Here is a 25,458-nt window from a genome sequence, read left to right as displayed (position 1 = left end):
GGTTCAGCCTCAGGTGCTGACATCGTGGGCGCCCTAGACAGACAAGTGTTCTTATTTTAAAAGTCAGCAGCTTCAGTATTTGTAGCTGTTGACTTCTAAAAAATAAAAATTCAGCGGACCGCCGCTTTGATATATGGACACTTACCTGTCCAGGAGTCCAGCACCCCAGCCGAATTTAGGATCGGCTGCTCTCCACTAAGGGAAAGTGGCAGTGAAGCCTTTCGGCTGGTTCCCTACTGCGCATGCGTGAAGCGTGCTGCGCTTTCAAACTGGCTCGGCAGCGGAGGAAGGGGGCCGAACTTCCAAGGGACGATGCCATCTCCTGGAAGTGGGGAAGGGTACCTGAAAAGGTGGCAAATATGGCACCGGAGGAACTTTATGCTTTTTAGCCAAGGAAGCTGCCATCTTAGCCTTGGTTTGACCTGCAACTTTGATAGCTTGACAATTTGTGAGAACAAAGTAAATGCCAGGAATGTAACTTTTTTAAAACTTAAAATTGAAGGGTTTAATTCCACCCTAAATGCATTATGAACTGTCTCTCAAAACAGTGAGAGCTCTTTCACACTGAAGCGTGGCCGCATTAGCACTAAAGCAGTGCTATACTGTCGTCTCAGAGGCGCTTTTAACCTCCGCTAGCAGCTGAGGAAAGAGTTAAAACCGCCAGAAAAGCGCTGCTGCTGCCACCGATTAATTTCAATACGCAGGGGCGCTGTAGGACTTTTACGTCCTCCCAGCCCCCAGCTTTCACACTGGGACTGCAGACAATGCATTTTTCTAGGCACTTTACAGGTGCTATTTTAAGTGCTAAAGCGCCTGAAAAACACCTCCAGTGTGAAAAGGGTCTGAATTCAAGGCATTCCGTGAAAGGATAACTACCACAAGTTTTAGACCCCTTTTACACTGGGGCACTATGTAAAGCATCTCTCACACTGGGACATTGTGCTTGCAAAATGGGGGGGGGGGGGGGGGGAAGCATCTTTGGTGCAGTGTATACACCGCTCCCGTCCTGCTTCAGCAGCGCCACAACATGGGAACGCTATTAACTCTTTAAAAGCACCCTGCTAGCAGCCGAAAAGTGCCACTTTAACAGCGGTAAAGCGACTAGCGGTGTTTTACTGCCAACGGCAGCACAGCCCCAGTGTGAAAGGGGGTCTTAGGCCTTGTTCACACCATGGTGCAGAGAGGTCAGTTTTTCTTCACAAGTTCTGCAAGGGCACAAAAAACCCTATTGTTCTCTGTGTGTCCTGTTCACAACACTGGTGTCACGTGCAGATATCTGCAGTGACTATGCAGTTTTCTGCACAGGAAAAAAAAAAAAAAAAAAACCTGACATCAACATTGGTGTGAACAGGACACAACTGACACGCATAAAAACTCACTGAAACCCACATGAAAACTCATGACTCTGCAAGTGAAATCTGCGCAGTTTTCCCATCAGTTTCCATGCATGTATAGTGTGAACAAGCCTTTAAGGGTGGTCATTACTTTCCTCCTGGATTAACAGCAGATACCCTGGGGTGTCTTCGGTTTATCGAGACTGAAATTACAGGACTTGTGAACTTCATTAGATGAGAATGTAACGATTTCAAATGTTAAAATATATCAGTGTTCCTTACTTCTCCATATCAGCATAGATTGATACCACGTGACACTTTCAAACACACAGTATGGCTACTATACAGGTCCAAATATATTGAGAATTATTCTTACCTCATAAATCACAGCTGGGAGTGCAGGATCCCTGCTGTCCCCTCGCCCACCGGGGATCTTCGACAGTGGGTGAGGGGCATCAGGAGCACCACAGAGGCCCGGGAATGAGGTGCCTGCAGCACTGGAGTTGGGGACTGCTACTCAAAGGCAAGATACTACTGCAAGACAAAAAACAGAAAAAAAAAAAAAAAAATACATTAAGCAAAATTCTAAATACTTAAGCAGGTACTAAAGCCTAATGCCAATCTTATACACTGTTAAGGACCAAACAAGAAAAATGTAGACATGTGGATGGGATGGATGTACTATTCACAAGAGATACCAATGAGTGAATAGGGTCTCTATAGAGTTCTCTTTTATAGGTCTTCAAGTAACCATTTCATATGTTATGATACAAATTGAAATCAGGATGTATCACTTTCAGTTTGTATTATTGTACCCGGGTAACGGTTAAGTAATAGTTTTGTTTTTACATTGTTTTTATTTATTTTTAGTTCTCAGATATGTCTCATTTTAAAAAGGCTTTTCTGAATATACACGGGATGTTTATATGTGCCGTAATATGTTGGTCCCGCATGGGTCTTTGCATACTGCAGAAGAGATGACAGTTGGAGACTCCTGAATAATTGATATGTTCAATAATATGTAAAGTCTGTTTCTACATATTATGTAGTTTACTGTATCTTTACTTACGAGGAAAAAAATAAAAAATCCTAATCTGGATAATCATTCATATATACACTTAAGTGGCGGTGCTGTAATAAAAACATTCTGCCACCCCAGGGTCAATGTAGCTCAGGGTATATGTGAGAGTATACAAACCTTCCTGTGTCATACCTATTGAGTGTATTGCAGAACAATTCAAATACAGGGAAGGTCAAGCTGCTGGATTAGTGAATGTAAGGCCTCACATGCAAAGCATTTTACATAAATTCAGATTACTGTGCTAAGTACTTCTGTGTTAGCTCAATGCCGAGGGGTGCAGAGCTCCATTGTAAAAAGGGTGTCTGTAGTTATCTTTTACTGCACTGTGCGACTTAACGCACAAGAAAAACACAGAAGTGTGAATTTCTCAAATGCTGCAGAACCTATTAAAAAAATAAAAAAATGCGAGAATGAATGTAAAGTCAGCAGTTTGCACTGCTCACCACAGTTCCATGCATCTTTTCACTGCCTGCGCTGGCAGAACGCCACATAGAACACAAGTAATAATCTTTTCTTGAACACCTGAATGTACATATGGAATACATACAAAGGAGTTGTTTTGTCAGCCACTCTAGTCAGAAATATGAGTTATTTGGAAAAGTGTTTAGCGTTCCACCAAACAATATTAGGGTCGTTGGTTCCAATTCTAATCACAGCACTACCCGCTTGGAGTTTGCATGTTCTCCCGTGCCTCAGTTTGTTTTCTGGGTACTCCGGTTTCCTCCCACACTCTAAAAGACATGCTGGCAGGTAAATGGTCTGTCTAAATTGGCCCCTGTATGTGTATGTATGAATGTGAGTTCGGGACCTTAGATTGTAAACTCCTTGTGGGTAGGGACTGACATGAATGTACAATATGTAAAGCGCTGTGTAAATTGAAGGCGCTATACAAGTATAGTCCTGAGAATTACACAGCCTTCGTACACAGCATAGCAAGTTGGATGGCATCTTACAGCATGAATTTTATATATTTTCTCTTCTTGCCAAGTGTAAGGATTTAAGCGACTGACCAATTGTAATGCCTAGACAATTGGGACAGAGCAACTCCCAAACGGCAGCTATTGTGCGATGTTCACGGCCTGCAGTGGTCAGGACCTTCCAAAAGTGTTCAAAGTAAGGAAAACCAGCGACAGGGTTATGGTCGGCCAGGACTCAGCGATGCACATAGAGAGCGAAAGCTGGCCCACATATTCCGATCTAAGAACAGCTACTGTAGCTCAAATTGCTGAAAAGTTAATGCTGGTTCCAATAGAAAATATCTCAGAACACACAGCGTATTGAAGATTATTATAATGGGGCTGCATAGCTGCAGACCAGTCAGGGTGTCCATGCCGACCCATGACCACAGCCAAAAGTGCCTGCAATGGGCAAGTGAGCATCAGAACTGTACCACAGAGCAATGGAAGTAGCAATGGCCTAGTCTGATGAATTCAAGAATGGTTTGAGAAACACAAAGGTGTTTGAGGTGTTGACTTTGCCTTGAGATTCTCCAGATCTCAATCCAAATCAAGCATCTGTGAGATCAACTGGAAAAACCAAGTCCAGTCAATAGAGCCCCCACCTCGCAACCGCAGTGCATGCCTCAACAGGTTATGTTGGATAGTCATAATGATAAGGCTGATTTAATAGACGAGGGGGTCTTCAAAGAGTTTCCCCACTTTTTTATATTTAATAAAGATAAAAAAATTAAAAAATAAAGCGTGGAAACTTTATGAAGAACCCTTCTATATTATTTTTACGGAAAATTCTATATATTTCACACACACAGCGTCATCTCATGTTAATTTCTAGTCTGCGATATAGGGAAAAGTAGGAATTTGCACACTTGTGTTTACACAGTTAAAGGTCTGTAAGGTCTCCCACATCAGTGCACTCAGCGTTTTGCTGACTTGCACCTTCTATTCATCCTGCTAGAACTGCTACAGATGTTTTCGTTTATTTCTGAACATCCACCCACTTTGGAAACAGTACTGTTCAACACATATATACGTGTTCTAATATTCACGTTACTGAAGCCAGGAGGATACTTCTGCAAAAGTACCTGAAAAATTAGAAACAAGTTACATTTTTCAAATAAGAGAAACCAAATAACTGAAATAACTGGATAGCAATAAAACAGACTTGTAGTTAAAATGAACCATCTTCTCTAATACTAACCAAATCCTTTGTATAAATTAAATGGGGGGAGGGGACCCAACATCTTTTCTGCAGAATATATATGAGTGCATCTGATTCTGGCTAATCCCAGCTGAAGGGGCTTCCATAACTGACCTGACATTCTGGTAGAGAGACAAATTAGCATCTCTGCTGGAACTTTGAATTTCCACTTAAAGCAGTTGTAAACCCTGCTTGGTCATTTTTGCCTACAAGCAAGCCGATAATAAAGCTTACCTGTAGGTGAGGTCAGCCCTCATCTGATTTTGCAGCACTAGAGGGCTTAGTTCCAAGGTGAGCATTTCACAATATGCTAGTATGCGATTCATACTAGCACATTTTGGCATTGCCTTGCAGGGGTTTTTTTTTGGAACATCGAGGTTTACAACCGCTTTGAAGCCTAGTGCACACAATCAGAATATCATAAAAAAAAAAAAAAAAAAAAAAAATACAGCTTTCAAAGCGACCGTATGATAATCTGATCATTTGTGCACAGCTTTTGTCCAAAATTTTCCAAAGGGCCAAACGTGAAAATTTCTGGTATGATACCAGATCGTACAATTGTCATTTAATCAGCAGTTTTCACCCAAAAATACAATACAAATATAATACTATAATAATACATTATATCACTTCCGAATGTTTATTCTGTCATACAAGAATTTCCATACTTTAGTAACCGCTTTGTTTTCAATACAGAGACTGGCATAATAATCTCATGTGTACTAGGCTTTAAGGCTGACCATAGATTATGCAATTTTCTTTTCTTTAATGAAAATCATTCAATTCCCCCATCACATTCATTGGAGAATCCCTCCCGCTGCACTATTGTATTCTGAAAGCGGGGGGGGGGGGGGGGAGCTTTCCCACCAGAGTACAATGATCACTGCTGCTAGCAGCTGTAGCCTCCAGCAGCGATAGCGAGAAAAAACCCAACAGGCTGGTTGTACTGCTATGGAGAAAGCCACTTCAGTACAACCAGCCTGCCCATAGATGGATTTTAAACAGTCTATGGCAGGCTCAAAGCAAGTGACCAAATGTATTGGCATGCCGCAGCGGTGGCACCGAGAAGTGCTTTTAACAGGACTGGTTAAAACTGTCAAGTTTTTTTTCCCCCCCGGTCAGTGTCCCACCGGGGAGTTTTTCCTCCACTACATGCCCCATGGCCACAACAGGAAATTAAATGAACTGTAAATTAGTGTAATCCATGGTAATTAACAGTAGTGCTGAAACAACTAATCGATTATGAAATTAATCGATTACTATTTTCATAATCTATCGGCCAGTAACATAATGGGGTTAAAAAGAAAAACTAAAATGAGCCCTTTATAGTACAAAAAGAGCAAATAATCTCTACTGTAAATATTACTTTCACAGTTCTACAGAAAAAAAAAAAAAAAAAAAAAAAGTGAACCCCTTACAGTAGTGATTATCTGCTTTTTTTTGTACTATAAAAGGCCTGATTTTTTATTTTATTTTTTTAACCCCATTATGTTGCTAAACGTCTTAGACCTGGTTCACATCTATATGTTTTTTGCAGAAACACTACAGTTCATTTACATGATTTCCTATGGGACACGTTCACGCAAAACAGTGCTTTTTTGGTTCAATAGAGAAGCTGCAGAGAAGCATGTAATGCGTTTTTGCAGCAATTTGTGTTTTTTTATTCTGCTTAACAATAAATTGCCCCAAAAAAAAATGCAATAATGCAAATTGCAGTAAAATCATGTATGCAAAAATCAAAACGAACAGAAAAAACAGCTCAAAAGCAAACTGCATAGGTGTGTACCGAGCCTTATGCTGGCTACGAGGATCAGTTTTCAGAGGAGAATATTCAGACGAAAAATCTTTGTACATTCGCTGAATGAAAGAATGTTTGAATTTTTCACTTGTTTTTAACATTGTTTTTAAAATAAAATTAGTAATTTCTGAATGAAAACCACATACACTGTCTGAAAATTCCTTTGACCAAGCAGTTTTCTATTTCCAAATGTTCCCGTCACTGTGGTTGAAAATGAACGTCGATTTGACCCCCACTAATGATTAGAAAATAGAACGAACGTTCTTAAAATGACATTTATTTTTTGGAAGGAAGACTTTGTTTTTAATAAAAAAAAAAAAAAAAAATTGATCCGAGTCTGATGATATTTACCAGATTCACCCTCTATTAGTATATACAGTATATCTCCTCTAATAGTATATACAGTATATCTCTTCTGTCTGTTATTCTCAGAGTGGATTAGATAAAAAAAAAAAAAAACTTAAGATTAAAACTTGACTAAATTATACACCACACTTTTTTTTTTTAAGGTTAACCGATTAATCGAAACAATAAATCCGCCAACTAATCGATTATGAAAATAATCGTTAGTTGCAGCCCTAATTAACAGAACTAGTGTCGCCACTGCAAGATTTCCCTTCTACCTCTGGTGATCACTCAAAATAGTAGGGTTTTCTTTTCGCTGATAACAGTCAGGGAAGACAGCAATAAAAACCTGACAGGTGTTCTAATCCCTCTCCTCTCCAAAAAAAAAAATAAAGTTTTGGTTTAATTTGTCCTTTAAAAGTACAACGAAAAGCAAACTTTATCATTTTGGATAAAGGAGGGTTATAACCCCTGATTATTTTATTTTGTTTATCTGGCCCCATTGGAGAGAGTTTTCTTTACTTCCTGTCTCAGTCAAAAAACAGGAAGTGAGGGAAAATCCTTCATGGCACTTTTAAAAACGGTTTCTGAAGCTAAAAATCCTAATGTGGCAAGCCAATATTCAACTTTATGAAAAGCTCTATAGAATTCTTAGAATCCAAGCGGCTGGCAAATCAACCAAATGGCAACATAGGCAGCACATGAGGAATTTCATTCATTGAAGACTATCAGCTTTTACAATTTATTCACGGTCGTTTTCATGTATTATGAACGTCACAAGTTAATCTGAACAGTTCCGCTGGTTAATGCAGAAGGAAGATTATGGAAGGGATTATTATATTCTGACCCAAATAACGCTAGAAGGGTATAAGCACTAAATTGAAAATGTTCATCTCTTTATCTCAAATACGCTCAGTAACCATAAAGAAACTTCTAACATTGGGGATGTGATGTTCTTCATCCTGCTGGAAATGTTGGTTGACCGGCCATTGTGCCGAGCTACCATCTTTAAAGGGTAGGTTTACTTTTTGAACCTGTGTTTAGGGCAGGGGTTCTTCTCCCCCTGTCGCTGTTGTCACATTTAAAAATTGGGTCATTCATTCACATTGATCTGTGAATGAAGAAACCACAAGTCCTGTTGGCCATCACAGCAGACTTGTAGCTTCGATGGACTGTGAGCTTACTGATCAGCGTTCTCAGTCCATTTACAAATCCTACTGCTCTAACGGGCATAGAGCTGTAGGCAGCATCTGCAGGAGATTTACATTGTACCCACGATCCAATGATCATGAGGCTCCTGCAAAAACATGTGCATTATTTATGTTACAAAAGGTGAACTTGGACTGTAAAACTTTTCACTGCCCTACAACAAACATTCAGAAGGGGCATGACTACCAACTAGGCAGCCAAGATATGGCGGCTCCCCATGTTCTTCTAATGATGGGCTTCTTTTAAGTTTTTTACATTTCTGATTATACACATTCTTGCTTTGGTGCACAGCTCAGATTTCTGCACTCTAGACTATACAGAATTTGGCCTGGTTCAAGGCCTGCCCCACAGAACATAAATCTCAGATCAGGGGCCCATTTAGGAGACTGTCCCTGTGCTCTCGGTTCCTCTAAGAATGTTTAAAATGTTGGACTAACAGCACTTTGCAGAGCAATACAGCCATGATGGACTCCGTGCTGCCTTCCCTCTCCAAGTCTAAATACTGAGCAGGAACTTCCTTTTTTTAACCACTTTCCTTTTTCTGCTACAGTGAGGGCTGGCTGCACACAATCACCCATATATACGTATATGTAAAGCTCTCAGGGAATTACAAAAAACGGCACATCCTTTAGTAAAAAGCATCACAGTGCAAACAAGCACACAGGTAACCCTTTGATTGCCCCAGATACTAAACCCTTCCTAGCCAATGTCATTCGTTAGTACAGTGTATATTAGCACTGATCACTGTATTAGTGTCACTGGAGATGTTAGCCAGTTCCCAAAGTGCAAGATTGCCCGCTGTCCCACTATAAGTCACTAATCTCCACCAAAAACAAAAAAACAATCCCCCCCCCCCCCACACAGTTTGTAGACGCTATAACTTTAACGCAAACCAATCAATATAAAAACTTATAGGGATTCCCCCCCCCCAAAGACATGTAGCAGAATTCATTTTGGCTTAAATGTATGAAGAAATTTGATTAACATTTCTTTATTGGATAGGTTTTATAACAAGTCACAAATTTATTTTTTTAATGAACGCTAGTTTTTGGTTTATAGCGTAAAAAAAAAAAAAAAAAAATAAAAAAAGTCCAGGGGTGACGAATTACCACCAAAAGAAAGCGCTATTTGTGGGGAGAATTATTTTTATATATATATATATATATATATATATATATATATATATATATATATATATATATATATATATATATATATATATATATATATATATATATATAAAAGTGTTGTATACATAACAGCACAATAGCCAGTTAAAGCAGCAGTGTGGAATAGCAAAAAAAATGGCCCGATCACGAAGGGGGTAAAATCTTCCATAGCTGAAGTGGTTAAAATGGTGTTTAAAAAGCAAGCATCTTCAGCATCACCCAGAACAATCCCAACCATAACACTACCTGCCTGGAGTTTGCATGTTCTCCCTGTGCCTGTGTGGGTTTCCTCCGGGTACTCCGGTTTCCTCCCACACTCCAAAAAGACATGCTGGTAGGTTAATTGGCTTCGGTCCAAAACTGGCCCTAGTATATGAATGGGAACCTTTGATTGTGGGCTCCTTGGGGGTAGGGACTGATGCGAGTGTGCAATGTACAGGGATAGGGACCATTGTAGACACTCACTCAGGTTGAACTGGTGTCTTTATTCAACCTTACTAACTATGTAACAGGATAGCAATGACTGTATGTAGCACAGACTAGCACAGTGAATTTCAGCATCCCCAGTAGGCCCTCGATGTGACACATGGATAATTCCATGTGGCTAAGCTGGCCCAAAGCAAGGTTTTTTTTAATTTATTTTTAAAGAATTCCTGGAGTTCAGCTTTAATAGTTTCCAGAGTTCAAATTTACTGTTCATTTTAAGGTCTTGTTGAAATGGGTATTAAAAAAGGAACACACTGCATGGGTTCCTAATACCTTCTAATGTACCACTCTTTGGGTGAGGGGGTATATGTAGTTGGACAGCTCTGTCCACTCCATTTAGGTGAGCATTAGCGGTGCACTGTGTGCTGCAGGCTCATGAGCTAGGTTCCCCACACCGAGCAAGCATTTGGAATCATGGTGGAATCTAGACAAGAAGCGCCTTCATGATTCTGGACAGACGTGTGAACAATGCCTTATAAAAAGCACAATACTAAAAGCCCCTAATTAGGCAGAACACAGAGGATTTCTTAAGGAGACAAACACTGCCAGTAAACCTATTAAAGAAACATAGCTGTAACAAAAGTACAGATCAGGGTATTCAGGAAGATGGGTCAAGCAGAAAGTGATAGTGGAAGATTCCATTTCAGGTCGGCAACCTTAAAATTCCACCCTCTGGCCTTACATATCCGTATTGTCCTCATGTAACATTCAGAGCGGAGGACATTGCTTAATTGCATTATTAAGCAATTATTAATGAACAATTAGTTACAAGGGAATCTGGAAGGATTTTGAAAGCAAGAGCCCAAGTACAGAACATTTTTATGCTTTCCTAAATTATGCATCCAGCCCCTGCGCCCCAGGACCAAGAACATACAGCTGACTTTTGTTAAAAACAGACAACACATGCTGAGTCAATGACCCAAAAGAAGATGATTAAATAGTAAAGTGCTGGAATACAAATACATTAGCACAGTTCAGGTCACTAAGTAGTGAAGGAAGAATTAAAGATGGGTGCGCACAGATGCTTGCAGGCGCTAGGGAACGCCAAGTGCTTTTTCACGCCCAGAGAACTACAGATGATATCCTACAGATAGCCATAGATGTGCACCCCTGTACGAGCTTGTACTTCTGTAAACACCAATGCTCTTAGCCAGATGTGTGCGCATGCCAGATTTCTTGAACACGGAAGTTTCCTGTTCAGGAAAATATGTCATATGTACATGCGCGGGTAAATACCAATGCAGAGGAGCATTGGCGTTTACAAAGTACAAGCATGTACAACCATGCACTACTTTAGCTGGCTGTACACAACACCTGGCTACCTGGGAGTTTTACACGGGGAGGTCCTATGTGCCCGTAAATATCAGTGTGCCCGAGGATGAAAGGCCTGGCGAGTCACTGACCTGTACCATACAGGATTTATATAGTGCCAACAGTTTGCGCAGTGCTTTAAAGAGGAAGTAAACCCTGATGAGTTTACTTCCTCTTTTTTTCCCTGCAAAGGTAAAGCATAATGGACTATGCATCGCATAGTAGCCCATTATGTGTCACTTACCTGACACAGGAGCCAGCGAAGTCGCGCTGTCCCCTGTAGTCCGCCGCATCCATCTTGCTGGTGGCGTCTCGCAGCTCCGCCGCTGTCATTCGGCGAAGCCGCGATGACGTCACTCCCGCGCATGCGCACGGGAGTCGACAAATGCGGCAGCGCCATTCTTGGAACTGCCGCGTTCAGTGCGCCTGCGCGCCGCTGTCTATGGCGCATGCGCCATAGACAGCGGTGCCCGTTTTCGGGCAAATATCTCCTAAACCATATAGGTTTAGGAGATATTGCTTGGACCTACAGGTAAGCCTTAATCTAGGCTTACCTGTAGGTCAAAGTGGTTTGTAAGGGTTTACAACCACTTTAAAGCATGAGGGCAGATGGTACAGTTACAATACAATTTAATACAGGAGGAATCATATGCATGTACATATAAGGAAGACCTGGGCAAATTGCAGCCACATAAGGCCCTTTGGCTGTCCCCATCCTATATTGATGCCTCTATTGACAGCATGAGTCTGAGGAAGCTGAAGAGGCAACAGGTGTCTGTATGGAGAGCGTTTCCTAGATTTCCCAAGGTTTTACTCAGCCAAGTTCTTCCTGTGTTAGCGCCTGGCTCTCCTTTCAGTCACAATGGTTTTCAGAGGGCAGTGAGGTGGATGGCAGGATTAAGCTAAATTTCCAACCGTGCTGTTTTTTTTGCCCCGTGTATTGTGTCTTTGATGTCCTCATGGATTTTATGAAATAAAGCTACAATTTCTCTGAAGATTGGAGTGCGGCCATCTCATTGCACACGGCTTATTGTTATCCAGACCATGGACTGGACCAGCACTTGAGAGAGGGGATTGCATCACCTGGAGCGGGTTTGCTCTTTGTATCATTGCAGGCAGTAAAACTGGGACTCAGTCATCCATTTTTTACTACCCCTCGACCACTCGTTTTTGAAAGCGACCCATTTCATGAGCAGTTGTACCCATTATTCCTAAAGCCAGGTGTTTGTTTTCGACAGGTTTCTTCCCAGGTCTAGCATGAATATTAAGTTTAGCCCCCCACAACAGTCCCAATCTCTCATCTGGCCCCTTGGGGAAATGAATCCCCTACCCTTGATAGGCCTCCCAAAACTTCACTAGTTGCATACTTTTCAGTGCCAGTAAATCATTTCTTTGATTTCTGTACCAACAGGTCTGCTCTAACCAGAAATGTTCTTGTTCACGAATAGGTCTATTTATGAAACAAATAAAAAGGAGACTTCACATAAGTGGTGAACATTCACAAGGTTAACAGCCAGTCCTTGTTTCAGTCTCATAGAATGGACAAGATCCCCATTTTAGGAAGTACACAATTATCGCAAAATTGTATTTTAAAATACAATGAAGAGAAAAAAAAAAAAGCCTTACTATACTGAAAGAACACAAACCTATTTTTGTATTTTGCAATGACCTTTTTTGTAAGCAGGTCTACAATCGCAAAGGTCATTACTTTTAAAGAAAAAAAATTGAATAGATTGTGGGTCTAATTACTGTGATAGAGTGCTCTACAGAGAACATCTCCCATCACCCAAACCCTGTGTAGGCATTGCGCACATTTGTTTGTTTGAGGAAGCTAATCAAAGCTTGCACAAGCTCTAGAAAGCCAAATTCCGGTTTATGAAGACTGTTTTCAGAGGAGGCTTTACAGCAGCAAAATCTTACCAAAACATGACAGTCAACTGTGGTTTCCCTACATTATGGGCACAATCGTCATCTTATTTATGGGAAGTAAAAGTGACAAGTGAAAAGCAACTGCAATGGCTGCTCCAAGTAAAAAAAAATTTAAAAAAAAACCACCACACGAAAAAACAAACAAACCACAAACTCATTCCAAATCATCATCAGAAATTGTTATTTGCTTTGCTTAAGCCTTTAACAATTATTTTAATCACTTAGCGACTGCCTCACATTTATTTATTTTCTCCCCTCCCCTATGCAAACAGACCACGATAATCATGGCTTCCAAGTCCCTGATAAAGTGGTCTGTTTACGTGCCTCTCATCCACAGCCTGCTCTCCTGTGTCTGTCTCCGCCTCCTCCTTGCGTACCACACAGTGACAGTGCCGCCCCATCCCCCTCCTGCTGCAGGAATATCCAATATATTTTAATACTAGCCGTTTTGTTTCCTAACAGAGTGCCCGCATGTCTGTTTTATTTTTAAAAAAATCCTCCTTTACCATCTCACGGCGGCTCCCGGCGGTCACGTGACCGGCCGTGTCTCCTCGTGTCCTGCCGAAGTCAGCGGGGAAACCTTCGGCCCTGCCCGCTGCTTCTGTCAGACGGGCAAAGAGGGCACACGGCTGGGAGCCACTGTGAAGTTTGGTAAAGGATTACTTTTAATAAAACACATAGTGGATAGTATGGACATGTGAAAGTGGGTCAACAACCACTTTAATCAGGGAATGAAAACAAATAGATCCCCGGTATAATCAACCCACACAAACACTTGTTAGGCATACATTTAACCCTGTGATTGCCCTAGATGTTAACCCCTACCTACCAAGTGTCATTAGTACAGCAACAGTGCATAATATTAGCACTGATCACTAATAAAAGCACTGGTGACATCCGTGGCAGTTAGTTCGTACCCCCCCAGCATCAGATTGTCTGCCGCACTATAGCTATAAGTCGCTGATCTGATCACCGCTGTTAGTATGTATGTGTACATCTATCTATACACATCGCATAGTTTGTAGACACTATCATTTTTACACAAACCAATCAATATACATTTATTGGGATTTTTCATTAGCAAAGACATGAAGCAGAATACATTTTGGCCTAAATGTATTTAGAGATTAGATTTTTTATTTTTTTTTTGGAATGTTTTATAGCAGTAAAAAAACTTCAGCCTTACTTGAAGTATTGAATAGACATACAGATTGCTACTGAAATTGCTTACCTCAAATTTCACTAGAATATATGTACAAAAACAAACATAAATGGTGGAATAAATTGTCATAATAGCACGCAAAATGTCCATAAGTGATAAATCCCAACACCAAATCAAAATGCTCCGAGAACTTCTAGTTCTTTCATTACGAGTGCCCAGTATAAAGGTGGCCCCTCACCAGAGAGGTTTGCCCCCTTTTTACAGGGCAGTCAAAAAGTGCTATTGGAATTGTGCTATTAGTGGAACCACTCCAGTGACCACTCACGATGGAGCTAGGATGTAAAAAATTACTTCACAGGAGACATGGATAAAAGTCTCAGTGTAGTAATTTTTAATAAAGTAAATAAAACCAGCAGCAACAAAAGCAGTTACACTCACACGTTGAAGTGCCTGGCACTACGGGTGTGAGCCGGCTAATCCAGTGGTCATCAACCCTGTCCCCAGGGCCCACTGACAGGCCAGGTTTTATTTATTACCTTGGGGAGATGCAGACTAGAATACTGCAATCACTGAGCAGCAAATCATATCACCTGTGATGTATTTCAGTTATCTTGCAAATTTGGCCTGTTAGTGGACCCTGAGGACAGGGCTGATGACCACTGGGCTAATCCCTTTGGGGTTGGCATGCATTCCACATCTCGATTCGGAGGGCAAAGCCTAGAATGGGATATCAAGTTCAGTGGATTTGCACAGGGCAGCCCAGACCCTCCTCTCAGGTCCCTTCCTCTTGTCGAGTGGCCTACACAGCAAGCAGCTTGTTATGGGGGTACCCAAGCCCAGCCCCTCCAACCCCTCACTCATTGGCTTACTTATTTTAAATGACAGCAGCGGGAGCCAATGGCACTTTGCTGCAGTCTTAGCCAATGAGGGGAGACAGCCAAGTCTCTCATGCAACACCGCTGGTTTGAGAGGGGGCTCTTACAACCACTTTAATTGCCTAGATTAGAAGCAGTTTAACCTAGACAATTGGTAATCTCCTGAGCTCCTCAGAACGCAACTTTGGACTACCGATTTATATTTAAAGTGGAACTAAAAGGCAATACTTTCATTTCATTTTGGATAGAGTAAGGGAGGTTATAACTTTTTTTGTGCTTTTTGGGTCCCATTGACATTTCCCTTCACTTCCTGACCCATAGCCAAAACAGGAAGTGGGAGGAAATCCCTCCACAGACGTTCCATTCACACCCCAAGTGCAACTACACGCTCGGGCACTCAAGTCGCAAGAAAGTTGTGTCAAACTAGCAAGTCAAGTAGTAAGTCGCATAGAATGGAATGGGTGCCACTGAAATTAATGGGCTGCAACTTGTCAAGTGACTGTGTCCAAAGCCACTTGGCAATTTGCACTAGTGTGAACGGAGCCTTAGTGTCCCTATGGGAAGATTTCGTAGACATCCCTTACCACAGCAAACATTACAGGGCACTTAGGAAGATGGGACAGTACTACATGTACTTTGTATCATTAGGTAGTGAAGAAAAAACAAAAAAAAAAAAAAAAAAAAAACACGCAACATCTTTAGGATAGTGCTCTACCACATTGAAAATTTAATTAAAGTGGATGTAAACCAGATTCATGAAATTGGATCTGGGCACATACATCTTCAAAAGCAATAGGTCCTGTAGCTTTCTGCTGTTCCCTTCTTCTGTTATCAGCATGACAACTCCTGACAAGTTCTCCTTTATATGATAAAAGCAGCCAGAGTTTTGTGTTGAGGAGGATGCTATAAATAGATTAACAGAGACCTGAACTATTCAATGCACAGCTTTGAAAGTCTCTACCTATGAGGAGAGGGGGTGTGTTCCTTTCCTCCAATCAGCTGTCTTGGCTGTATGCCCAGGCTTCACTGCAGTGCTGAACAGGAAGACAAAACCTCCTAAACACAATGTGCACTTTCTAAACAGTATATAAAGATGGAGAGCAGCTATAAAAAAGGAACTTATGTAGGGAGATTTGTTTCATCTCTGTGTATCATCTGAGGCTGTTCACTTCACTAGGTATATGTGAGGGTTTACAGCCACTTTAAAATTTCTACGTACTTATTATAGATACACAGCTGCTGTATAATAATTTTCAGGGCACATTCGGTGATAATTAGACTTGATTGAGCATTGTACTACTGAACAAACCTAGTCATCAGGTTTAGTTGTGCTCTTTACGTTTCTTAATACTTTATCCGCTATAAAAAGAAGTGTGCGCATCTCTTAGCTGTCCTTGCATGAAGGATCAAATCATTACCTCTGGACTTAAGCTGGGTGGTAATCTTTCTTTCTACGAAAGACTTATGGGAGCAGAACACTGGCATGCAAAGTTTGTATGAAGAACTCTGTGGATCAGATATCATCAATGTTTGGTTTTTAGCAAAACATCAGTGTCAGCAACAATGATGGTATGCATGGTATGGTTAAACAACAAAAAGGTGTTTCTAATGATCCCAGGACAAGTTAGAAATAGATCATGTGTTTACATGTGCCACTTAACTTTCTTGTACGCACGTTGCTGCTATGCCACTCCTACATAAACTTAAAGCGGTAGTAAACCCGCACATTTTTTTTTTTTAAACCTGCAAAGCAAAAGGCATAATGAGCTAGTATGCACCACATACTAGCTCATTATGAAATACTTACCTTAGAACGAGGCCCCGACATCTGGCCCGATCCACGCCGAGGGAGCTGACATGCTCCCTCGGCGTTTCTTCCAAGTATCGCGGCTCCGGCGCTGTGAGTGGCCGGAGCCGCGATATCGTCACTCCCGCGCGCGGGAGATTTCATTCCGGCCGGCCACTGCCGGATTTTCAGGCCGAGAATCCCCTTGTGCGCATGCGCCGCTGCAGTCAGTGGCGCATACCGAGGGGAATATCTCCTAAACCGTAAAGGTTTAGGAGATATTTTTTTTACCTACAGGTAAGCCTTATTATAGGATTTCCTGTAGGTAAAAGTTAAAAAAAAAACGAGTATACAACCACTTTAAAGTGATATTAAAGTCTGTTATTTTTAAAACAAAAAGATAAAAAAAAAAAAAAAAAAAAAAATCTTATACTTACCTGCCCTGTGCAGTGTTTTTGCAGAGCAGCCCAAATCCTCCTCTTGGGTACCTCCTTCCCGCTTGCTATGAGGGCACCTGAGCCACGGCGCCATCTGTCCATTCAGACATGGAGCTGCGGCTCGGCCCCACACCCCTCTCTCCTTATTGGCTCCGGCTGATTGCCAGCAGAGGGAGCCAATGGCACCAGCTGCTATGTCTCAGCCAGCCAATCAGGAGGGAGCACCCCAGACAGCCGAGTCTCGTGCAACATCACTGGTTTGAGATGGGGCTTCGGTAAGTATTAGGATGGCTGCTGCACACAGAACGTTTCTTAACCACTTAAGGACAGGGCCTATTTTTCAGACGCCAGTTCATGTCTATGGGCATAGGCGTGTGCAGGGTGTGCCTGGGCACACCCTAATACCCCAATGCCAGCCAGGGCTTTTTTTCTGGTGAACTGCTGGGTTTGCCAATGGACACTCGCTGGCAGTGACAGTGCTGCCAGTGAGACAATTTTGATTGGCATGTATACTCCTAGACTGACCTATGAGAACTGCAGCCGCGAAGCAAGCTGACAGCGGGACGCATTTCCTGATGCTGCCTCTACAGTTCGGGCAAGTGATCTTACTGGAGGCAGTAAAGTGATCCAGCTGCACTCCGCCTGCCCTCCAGTGCCTCTTCTGCTCTGTCATAGGATAGGCGGTAAGCAGCATCTAGTGGGGAGCATGGCCAAATCAACAAGGGTAGAATTCACTTGGGTGGCACAGTGGTATAGTGGGCAGCACTCCTGCCTAGCAGTAAAAAGGGTCGCTGGTTCGACTTCCAACCACGACACTACCTGCCTGGAGTTTGCATGTTCTCCCTGTGCCTGCGTTTCCTCCAGGTACGCCGGTTTCCTCCCACCCTCCAAAGACATGCTTTCCCCCCCAAACATTATATATCATTTTAGCAGAGACCCTAGGGAATAAAATGTAAATTGCTGCAATATTTTATGTCACACTGCATTTGCCCAGCGGTATTTCAAACGCAATTTTTTGGGGAAAAAATAAAAAATAAAAAAATAAAGTTAGCCCAAATATATATTAAAAAAAATGTATAATAAAAATCATGATTCTCATTTTAGCCAGAATCGTGAATATTTTATATCTGTTCAGCCCCTTGCACAAGAAGGTATCTAGCTTCTGTGTATCCTTCCCGCTTTTTTAGTGCGCCTGGGAGGGACAAATGCAGCATCCCGACACCCCCCCCCCCACGTTAACCATTTGCCGACCGCATAACGGTTATACTGCAACAAGGTGTACGGCTGCGTGGATCACGTTCCTACTGCATAATCCGACACTTCCAGTTCAGGGGCACGCATGCACACCGTCTGTGACCTGCTCCGAATAGACCCAGCAGGAGCTGATCTGTGGGTATGTGAACAAGGCAGATTGCCATTCTGTCAGTACAGAAAGCATAGATCATTTGTTCTTGTAAAGCAGGAACATGAATCCATGACCCCCCCTAGTAAAAGCACCTCCCACACAGCACACAAACACAAAGCAGGAGATAAGACTTCAAACAGTGAGCTGTGTTAGATAAATGGAAAGACTGCCTATTTAAAGCCATAGCGGATTGTTTCCTTGTCCAATTGCCTGACTGATACACCTGGCTTTGAAGATAAGCCTCTATGAAGTCCTACCAGGGGTCCTTTCATATACTTGGGGGGCACACCCTAAAAAAAAAATGTTTGCATAAAGATGGTGCTGCCATAAGACCATACAACAGAACAAAAATATTACAGCGTACACATGCAAAACATTTACCTCCAGCAAGGCTTTTTAAAAACACTAGATATTTTCAAAAAATATGGAGATTTGGTCACACCATATTGCTATACGGTGCTTAGGCCCACTACTGCTACAAAGTACCCCATGATTAGTGGGTCCAACACTATCCATAGACTAGGAGATCCTGCTTCTCTGAACCATGGGAGCTATACTCCTCTATATGGGAGAACATGAGGTCTCCACCATGACACAGATGGTCACTAACGAGAGGTACTTCCTGTTGGGTGGAGCACCCCACTCCCTCAGTAAGTACCTGTGTATGGATTGAATGGATGGTGCGGATGAGTACATATGTTAGACACCGGTGTCTCATTAAGACCTTGTCTTGTTTGTATAGGAGGGGTTAATTATATTGAATTTTTGTACTATTTATCTGTGGCATGAGAGCCATCAAAATCTTGTTATATTCTGTATACCCTCCTTGAAGAATATCTTTTGGAAATTTCCAGTCCTTTTCTAACAGCGCACAAACACTGGCTAGACACACATCTAACCCTTTGATCGCCCCCATTCCTAGCCAGTGTCATTAGTACAGTAACAGTGCATATTTTTAGCATTGAACACTATTAGTATCACTGGTCCACAAAAAGTGTCAGTGTCCCACTTGTCAGCTAATCACCACCATTGCAAGAAACCCTGCAAATCCACTGAAGGTTCCCACATCGCAACCTCACTCGCAGGCAGTTCACACTGCCCTATGCAAACCAGTGGGACTTTCTATACAAAAAGTTAATGACATCCCAAGATTGGTTTGCATATTGCATTGCGAGCTGTCAATTTGCTGAGGAATCGATGTCCACACACATGCGATCAGATTCTGGTGGGGGGGGTCCTGTGCGAGCTGAGTTTGCATTGCACAGACATTGCATGCGATTTGCACAGCAGTGAAGACAGCCTAAAGAATAAGTTCACCTTTGGGAACAGGTTACTGTGGAGTGCTCTGGTAGTTAACTTATTCTTCCTGCCAGTGTACCTACACAGCACACAGATATACTGGCAGGAAAACTACTGATTGTTGGTGCAAGGCTTCACAGGCTGAAAAAAAAAAAAATTATATATTTTTTTGATCACTTATTGCTGTCACAAGGAATGCAAATAGCCCACGTGACAGCAATAGTCACGTTTTTTTTTTTGTTTTTTTTTTTTTTAGGTATTTGGGGTCTATAAGAGCTCAAATCCCTCCTTGGTACTTAAAAGCATTCAAATCAAGTTTGGTTGTTTTGAATACTGCCATTTTTATTTTTTAAACTGGCACCTTTAACTACTTCCCACCCAGCCAACGTACATATACGGCCAGGTGGGCGTTCAGGGACATCCTTCAGAAGGAGGGGGATTGCGTGCCCATGCAGCGGCGTGATCCCGAAGAGCTTGTGTCACCTGGATATGGCGCATCGCCAATTGGCGTCACCCTGGCACAACCACTTGAAGCAGGGAGCCGCATTAATGCGTTATGTTGGCATGTAGGTCTTAAATCCTATGGAACTCTTTACGCCACTGCGCTGCAGGTGCGTTTTTAAAAACCTAAATAACCTTAGTACAGGGTTAAAAAGCGCACTAGAGACCCCCCCCCCCCAAACATTGAAATGAATAGAAAATGCATTGCCGTTGCTTTTTGAGTCCCATGTCCATGTTTTACAAGGGCATGATTGAAGTCAGGCAACCATGAAAATGCACCAAATACATTTTTACTGCGTTTTTCAACAGAGCAGTGTGGAAGGGCAATAAAAAAGAAAATGAATGCAAACACCACATCTGAGAATTGGTAAGCTTCAATAGAATACATTTTTACAATCACTTACCTACAGGTAAGCCTTTATTAAGGCTTACCTGTAGGTGCTAGAAATATCTTCTAAACCTCCACAGTTGAGAAGATATTTACAATAAAGCTGTGCACCGATATCTACTGCACATGCACACTTTAGAAAGGGCATAGTGCCATTTCTAAAGGGGGTCATCGGGGTTTGCTTCCTCTTTAAGGGCCGGCTCCCACTGGTGCGATGTCTGACTTTGGATACAATTTGCAGAGCACTGTGTGATGCGATTTCAGCCATACAGTTAGTATGGCTGAATTTGCATCACATTCGGACCAATCTGGCACAGGACCCTTTTCCCCCCCCCCGCAACAGAATCGGATCGCATGGGTGTTCACACTTTTCCGGTTTCCAATTCCTGTCCGAAAAAGATATGCGAACGGATTTAGAGGTGTCAAACTTTCAATTGACACTCCCAGCAGTACACATAGGGCAGTGTGAACTGCTGCCGTGAGACGGGACACGGGAACCCACAGTGGTTTCGCAGGGTTCCCGCCCTACTGCTTTGAAGGGCAAGTTCACCTTTATAGAGAAATATTTAAAATGTGAACTTACACAGGATCCCCTTCCTCGACCCCCACTCCCCCCTGCTGACCTGCAGCGCGGCGATCTCCCGTTTTGAGCCCCAGGGCTTAGAAAACCCCAGAGCCGAATTACCTAAAAATGTACCTCCTGACATGGAACATTTAGGAGCATTCTAGTTGGTCGGTGCTGTCGGGGGTTGGGGAAAGGGGGTTGAGGAATGGGGACCTGTGCAAGTTCACCATACAGATTTCTCTGTAAAGGTGAACTTACAATTTAAGTCTTTAAACCCTGTATTGTTTGGTAAACCTGGTTGTTTAGTAGATACAACCTTGTGTAAGTATGCAGTTATAAAATTGATATTCAAATAAAGGGACCTCAAAAATTACTAATAATGCATCTGATCACAAACAGAAAAAAACAAAACCAAAAAAAAAAAAAAAAAACACAAAACAGGTTTTACAAGCATAACTGGTTTAAGAGTATCTTCATAACATATTAAAGGCCGTTAAATCAAAACAATGATCAAGCACTGCTTCTGTTTGCACTTGAGTGCAAAATCTGGTGCAGCTCTGCATAGAAACCAGGTTTACAGATTGAGAGAGAATATATATATTTATTTTTTGGTGAAAGCTTAATTGAACAAGCTGAAGTTAGAAGCCGATTTGCTACCATGCACAGCTGCACCAAATTTTGCACATCAACCACTCTGTTTTTAAATCTTAGCTTCAAGTATCCAGCCTATGGTGGACCAGGCATTTCTCCAAGTAATCAGCTTGCACTTTTGTAACTCTGCCAACATATGTGTCAATCCCTGATGATTTCTTCACTCGCAGAAGGTTGTTTGTGTAATGATATTTTGCACCATCCCATGTCCTATATTACAACTTTCCATTTCTCACTGGGCTGACTTTTGCTCGGGGCATCTCCCTGTTTACGTTGCCTGTTTTTGTGTTGGGGGGGGGGGGGGGGGGTGTAAATCATGCTTTTGGTAGTTACTGTGGAGCAAGTGTAACACTTTACAAAAGGGTCAACACGCTGATCCAGACAGACCACCAGGCAGGACTCATAACAGACCTTATACATTTCAAAAGCACAATTAGGGGAGGGATTAATAAAAAAAACATCCGAGACAAGTTCTCTCTCACCTGGTGCTGTTGGCCATAGCAGCCAATCAGCTCCTTCTTTCATTTTTCCCCACACAGCTTGGAAAATTAAAATGTAGAGGATGATTGGCTGCCCTCCAGTTGGGACACTTTTATTAATTCCCCCAAACATGTCCAGTGAGGTCCCAACACACTCATCACAAGGCTCAATCACAGCTTCATGGCAGACACCAAGACAGAAGATAGTCAGCTATATACCAGGAGCCGATTTATACACCGCACACATTATCTTATCAGATTCCAGAGACTATTCAGCAGACGTTATATGAAAGGCAAAATCTGACTGGTTGCTCTGAGCAATGGCTGTGGTTATCACATAACTGTCCCAATAAACGTTTAAAAATGCCAAACTGGCCTTTCCCCATCATTCTAATATACTAACCTAGATTTACACACCAAGGAATAGTCTAAGTATTGTATGGGGTTCCTCTATAGCAGATCTAATGCAATCTATTGGCATGGGCCTATACGGTAATCTGTTGCACTGCTCCATGTAGCAATGTGATTAGATTGTAAGCTCTTCTGAGCAGGGCCCTCTTAATCCTCTTGTATTTTATTGTAACTGTATGATCTCCCTTTTATATTGTAAAGCACTGCATAAACTGTTGGTGCTATATAAATCCTGTATAATAATGTGCTACTGTTGACCTATAAGATAACCTAGAAGTGCAGTCGTATAAGGTCATCTACTGGAATCCTATAGGGAAGTAGTTCCCAGCTTCAATCCTCAAGTATTCAACAGATCATGTTTTCAGGATTTCCTTCAGCCTGTTGTGCTTTAAAAAATAATTTTTCTGACAGTGGAATGAGGTTGGGAAACACTGCTATAGGGTAATCTACTGGCAGTGTCCCATAGGGTATTGGTTCCCAGCCTCAGTCCTCGGGTCAGATCATGATTTCAGGACTTCTTACATCTTGTTGAACAGGTGGCTTGATAGGTATGACAGCTATTTTAACTAAGGGAAATTCCCAAAACATAGCCTATGTAGGGCAGAGATGGTGAACCTTGGCACCCCAGATGTTTTGGAACTACATTCGCCATGATGCTCAAGTACACTGTAGAGTGTATGGACATCACTCATCTAAGGGGTACCTGACAAATGAGGTTTGGAAACACTGCTATGGGGTAATCTACCAGCACTGTGCCGTAGGGTAAACTACTGGCAGCGTCCTATAAGGTATTCCACTGGAGACATCCTATAGAGCAGGGATATGCAATTATTAGGCCTCCAGCTGTTAAAAAACTACAAGTCCCATCATGCCTCTGCCTCTGGGTGTCATGCTTGTGGCTGTCAAAGTCTTGCTATGCCTCATGGGACTTTTAGTTCTGCAACAGCTGGAGGTCCGCTAATTGCATATCCCTGCTATAGGGCAATTTACTGGTGTTGTCCTATGGGGGTATGCTACTGCCATTTTCCTTACTATAGAGTAATCTACTGGAGGCATCCTTTATGCCTCATGCACACTGGACGTTAAAATAACCTTATAAAAACGTCAGTAGCTTTGCAGTGACTTTTTAAACTTTTTAGCGTTTTCCCACTTTAGCGTATTAGCTTTTTTTTCAATGGATCAAAACCGAACACAGGTGAGTGATGTTTTTGAGTGTTTATCAGAGTTAGAGCATTTTTACAGATGAAAAATTTCCCTCAAAACCCACTAGTGTTGGGGGGTTTTTACTGCCCAAAACTGCTGATAAAAGCCTATGTGTGCAGGGACACATAGAATAACATGATGGAGCGTTTAAGGACTATAGGGAAAAAAAAAAAAGTCTACTGCCAAAAACAGCTGCTGTAAAAACGTTCAGTGTGCACAAGGCCTTAAAGTAATCTACTGGCAGTGTCCTTCCTATAGTTTAATGTACTAGAGACATCTTAGAAGGTAATCTACTTGCTTTGTACTTCCTATGGCGTAACCTACTGGCACTGTAGATAGGGCAAACTACTGGAGGGGTAATCTAGTCTACTGCCACTGTCCTCCCTCCAGGGTAATCTACTGGCATGGTCCTTTCCCTGTAGGTGGGTAATCTACTAGAGACATCCTATAAACTCAACGCCTGGCCTCAGGGCCCACTAACAGGCCAGGTTTGCAAGATACCTGAAATACATGACAGGTGATCTCATGTGCTGCTCAGTGATTGCAGTATTCTAGTCTGGATCTCCCCAAGGTAATACATAAAACCTGGCCTGTTAGTGGGTCCTGAGGACAGGAGTTGAGTGAGAACCACTGTTATAAAGGTGATCTGTCGGGAGCGTCCTTCCTATAGGGCGTGAATCTGAAATATATATATATATATATATATATATATATATATATAGTAAAGCGATGATCTGCACACATTGCAAAGCAATAAATATAAAAACATAATGAATGCACACGTATCAGTGAGCAGAACACCTGATGAGGGTCTCCTATAGGTTTATTATGTGAGAAGTGATCAGTGGCCCTCCTCTGTATATAAGACATGGGAGACCTCAATCTACATGGACTAGGATCAGCCTCCATACAGATCAGAGCCCTATTAGCGGGGTGAGTGGAGGAGCTGCCAGTCTATGTGTAGCTGTTGCCCAGAGCAGCCAATCATGTGCGGCCCGTGTCCGGTCGGAGGAGCGGTGTGCGGACCTCCCCTCCGGTAGTCTCCCCTCCACATAACACAGAGGACACCCCTCCGCCCGCACCTGTCCTGCGGGTCTATCATTGTCCCCGCGCCGTGCTCCGCTCTCCTCTATGGACTGCTCGGTATGGCTGGGCCCGGGCTCTCCGCTCCTTCCCTATAGGCGTCCCGCTCTCGGGTGGAGGGTAGTGAGTCTCTGGTCGGTGTGTTCGCGTTCTCGTCGTTGTCCTGGTCACACAGATCACCCGCATCCGGCCTTCTCAGTGTTCTCCGGGGCTGCTCGTCCTTCTCAGCTGCCTGACACCAACTCCGAAACGTAACTAAGCTCGCTCCGCCCTCTCCGCGCTCCAGAACCTTCCCAAATCACGCCCACGTCTGGCGTAAGCTGTCATTGGCCCCCGACGGCAAGCCCCGCCCAGCATAGATGGGCGTGTAGTGGCGCGCTTCCGCCTTTCTCTT

General features: G+C 42.5%; 1 protein-coding gene across 1 annotated transcript in view; it reads right to left on the bottom strand.

Annotated features, from left to right (window-relative positions):
* Positions 1-25,458, bottom strand: part of OAZ2 (ornithine decarboxylase antizyme 2) — a 59,998-nt gene that overhangs the window by 15,340 nt on the left and 19,200 nt on the right. Inside the window, 2 exon segments of the mRNA XM_077471326.1 lie at positions 1,711-1,791; positions 1,793-1,868. Of these exon segments, the coding sequence (XP_077327452.1) occupies positions 1,711-1,791; positions 1,793-1,868 (157 nt within the window).

The sequence above is a fragment of the Lithobates pipiens genome, unplaced genomic scaffold (genome assembly GCF_037356315.1).
Source record: "Lithobates pipiens isolate NorthernLeopardFrog02 unplaced genomic scaffold, aLitPip1_a1.2 Scaffold_8, whole genome shotgun sequence".
NCBI lineage: Eukaryota > Metazoa > Chordata > Amphibia > Anura > Ranidae > Lithobates > Lithobates pipiens.
This window is presented reverse-complemented; position numbering and strand designations above follow the sequence as displayed.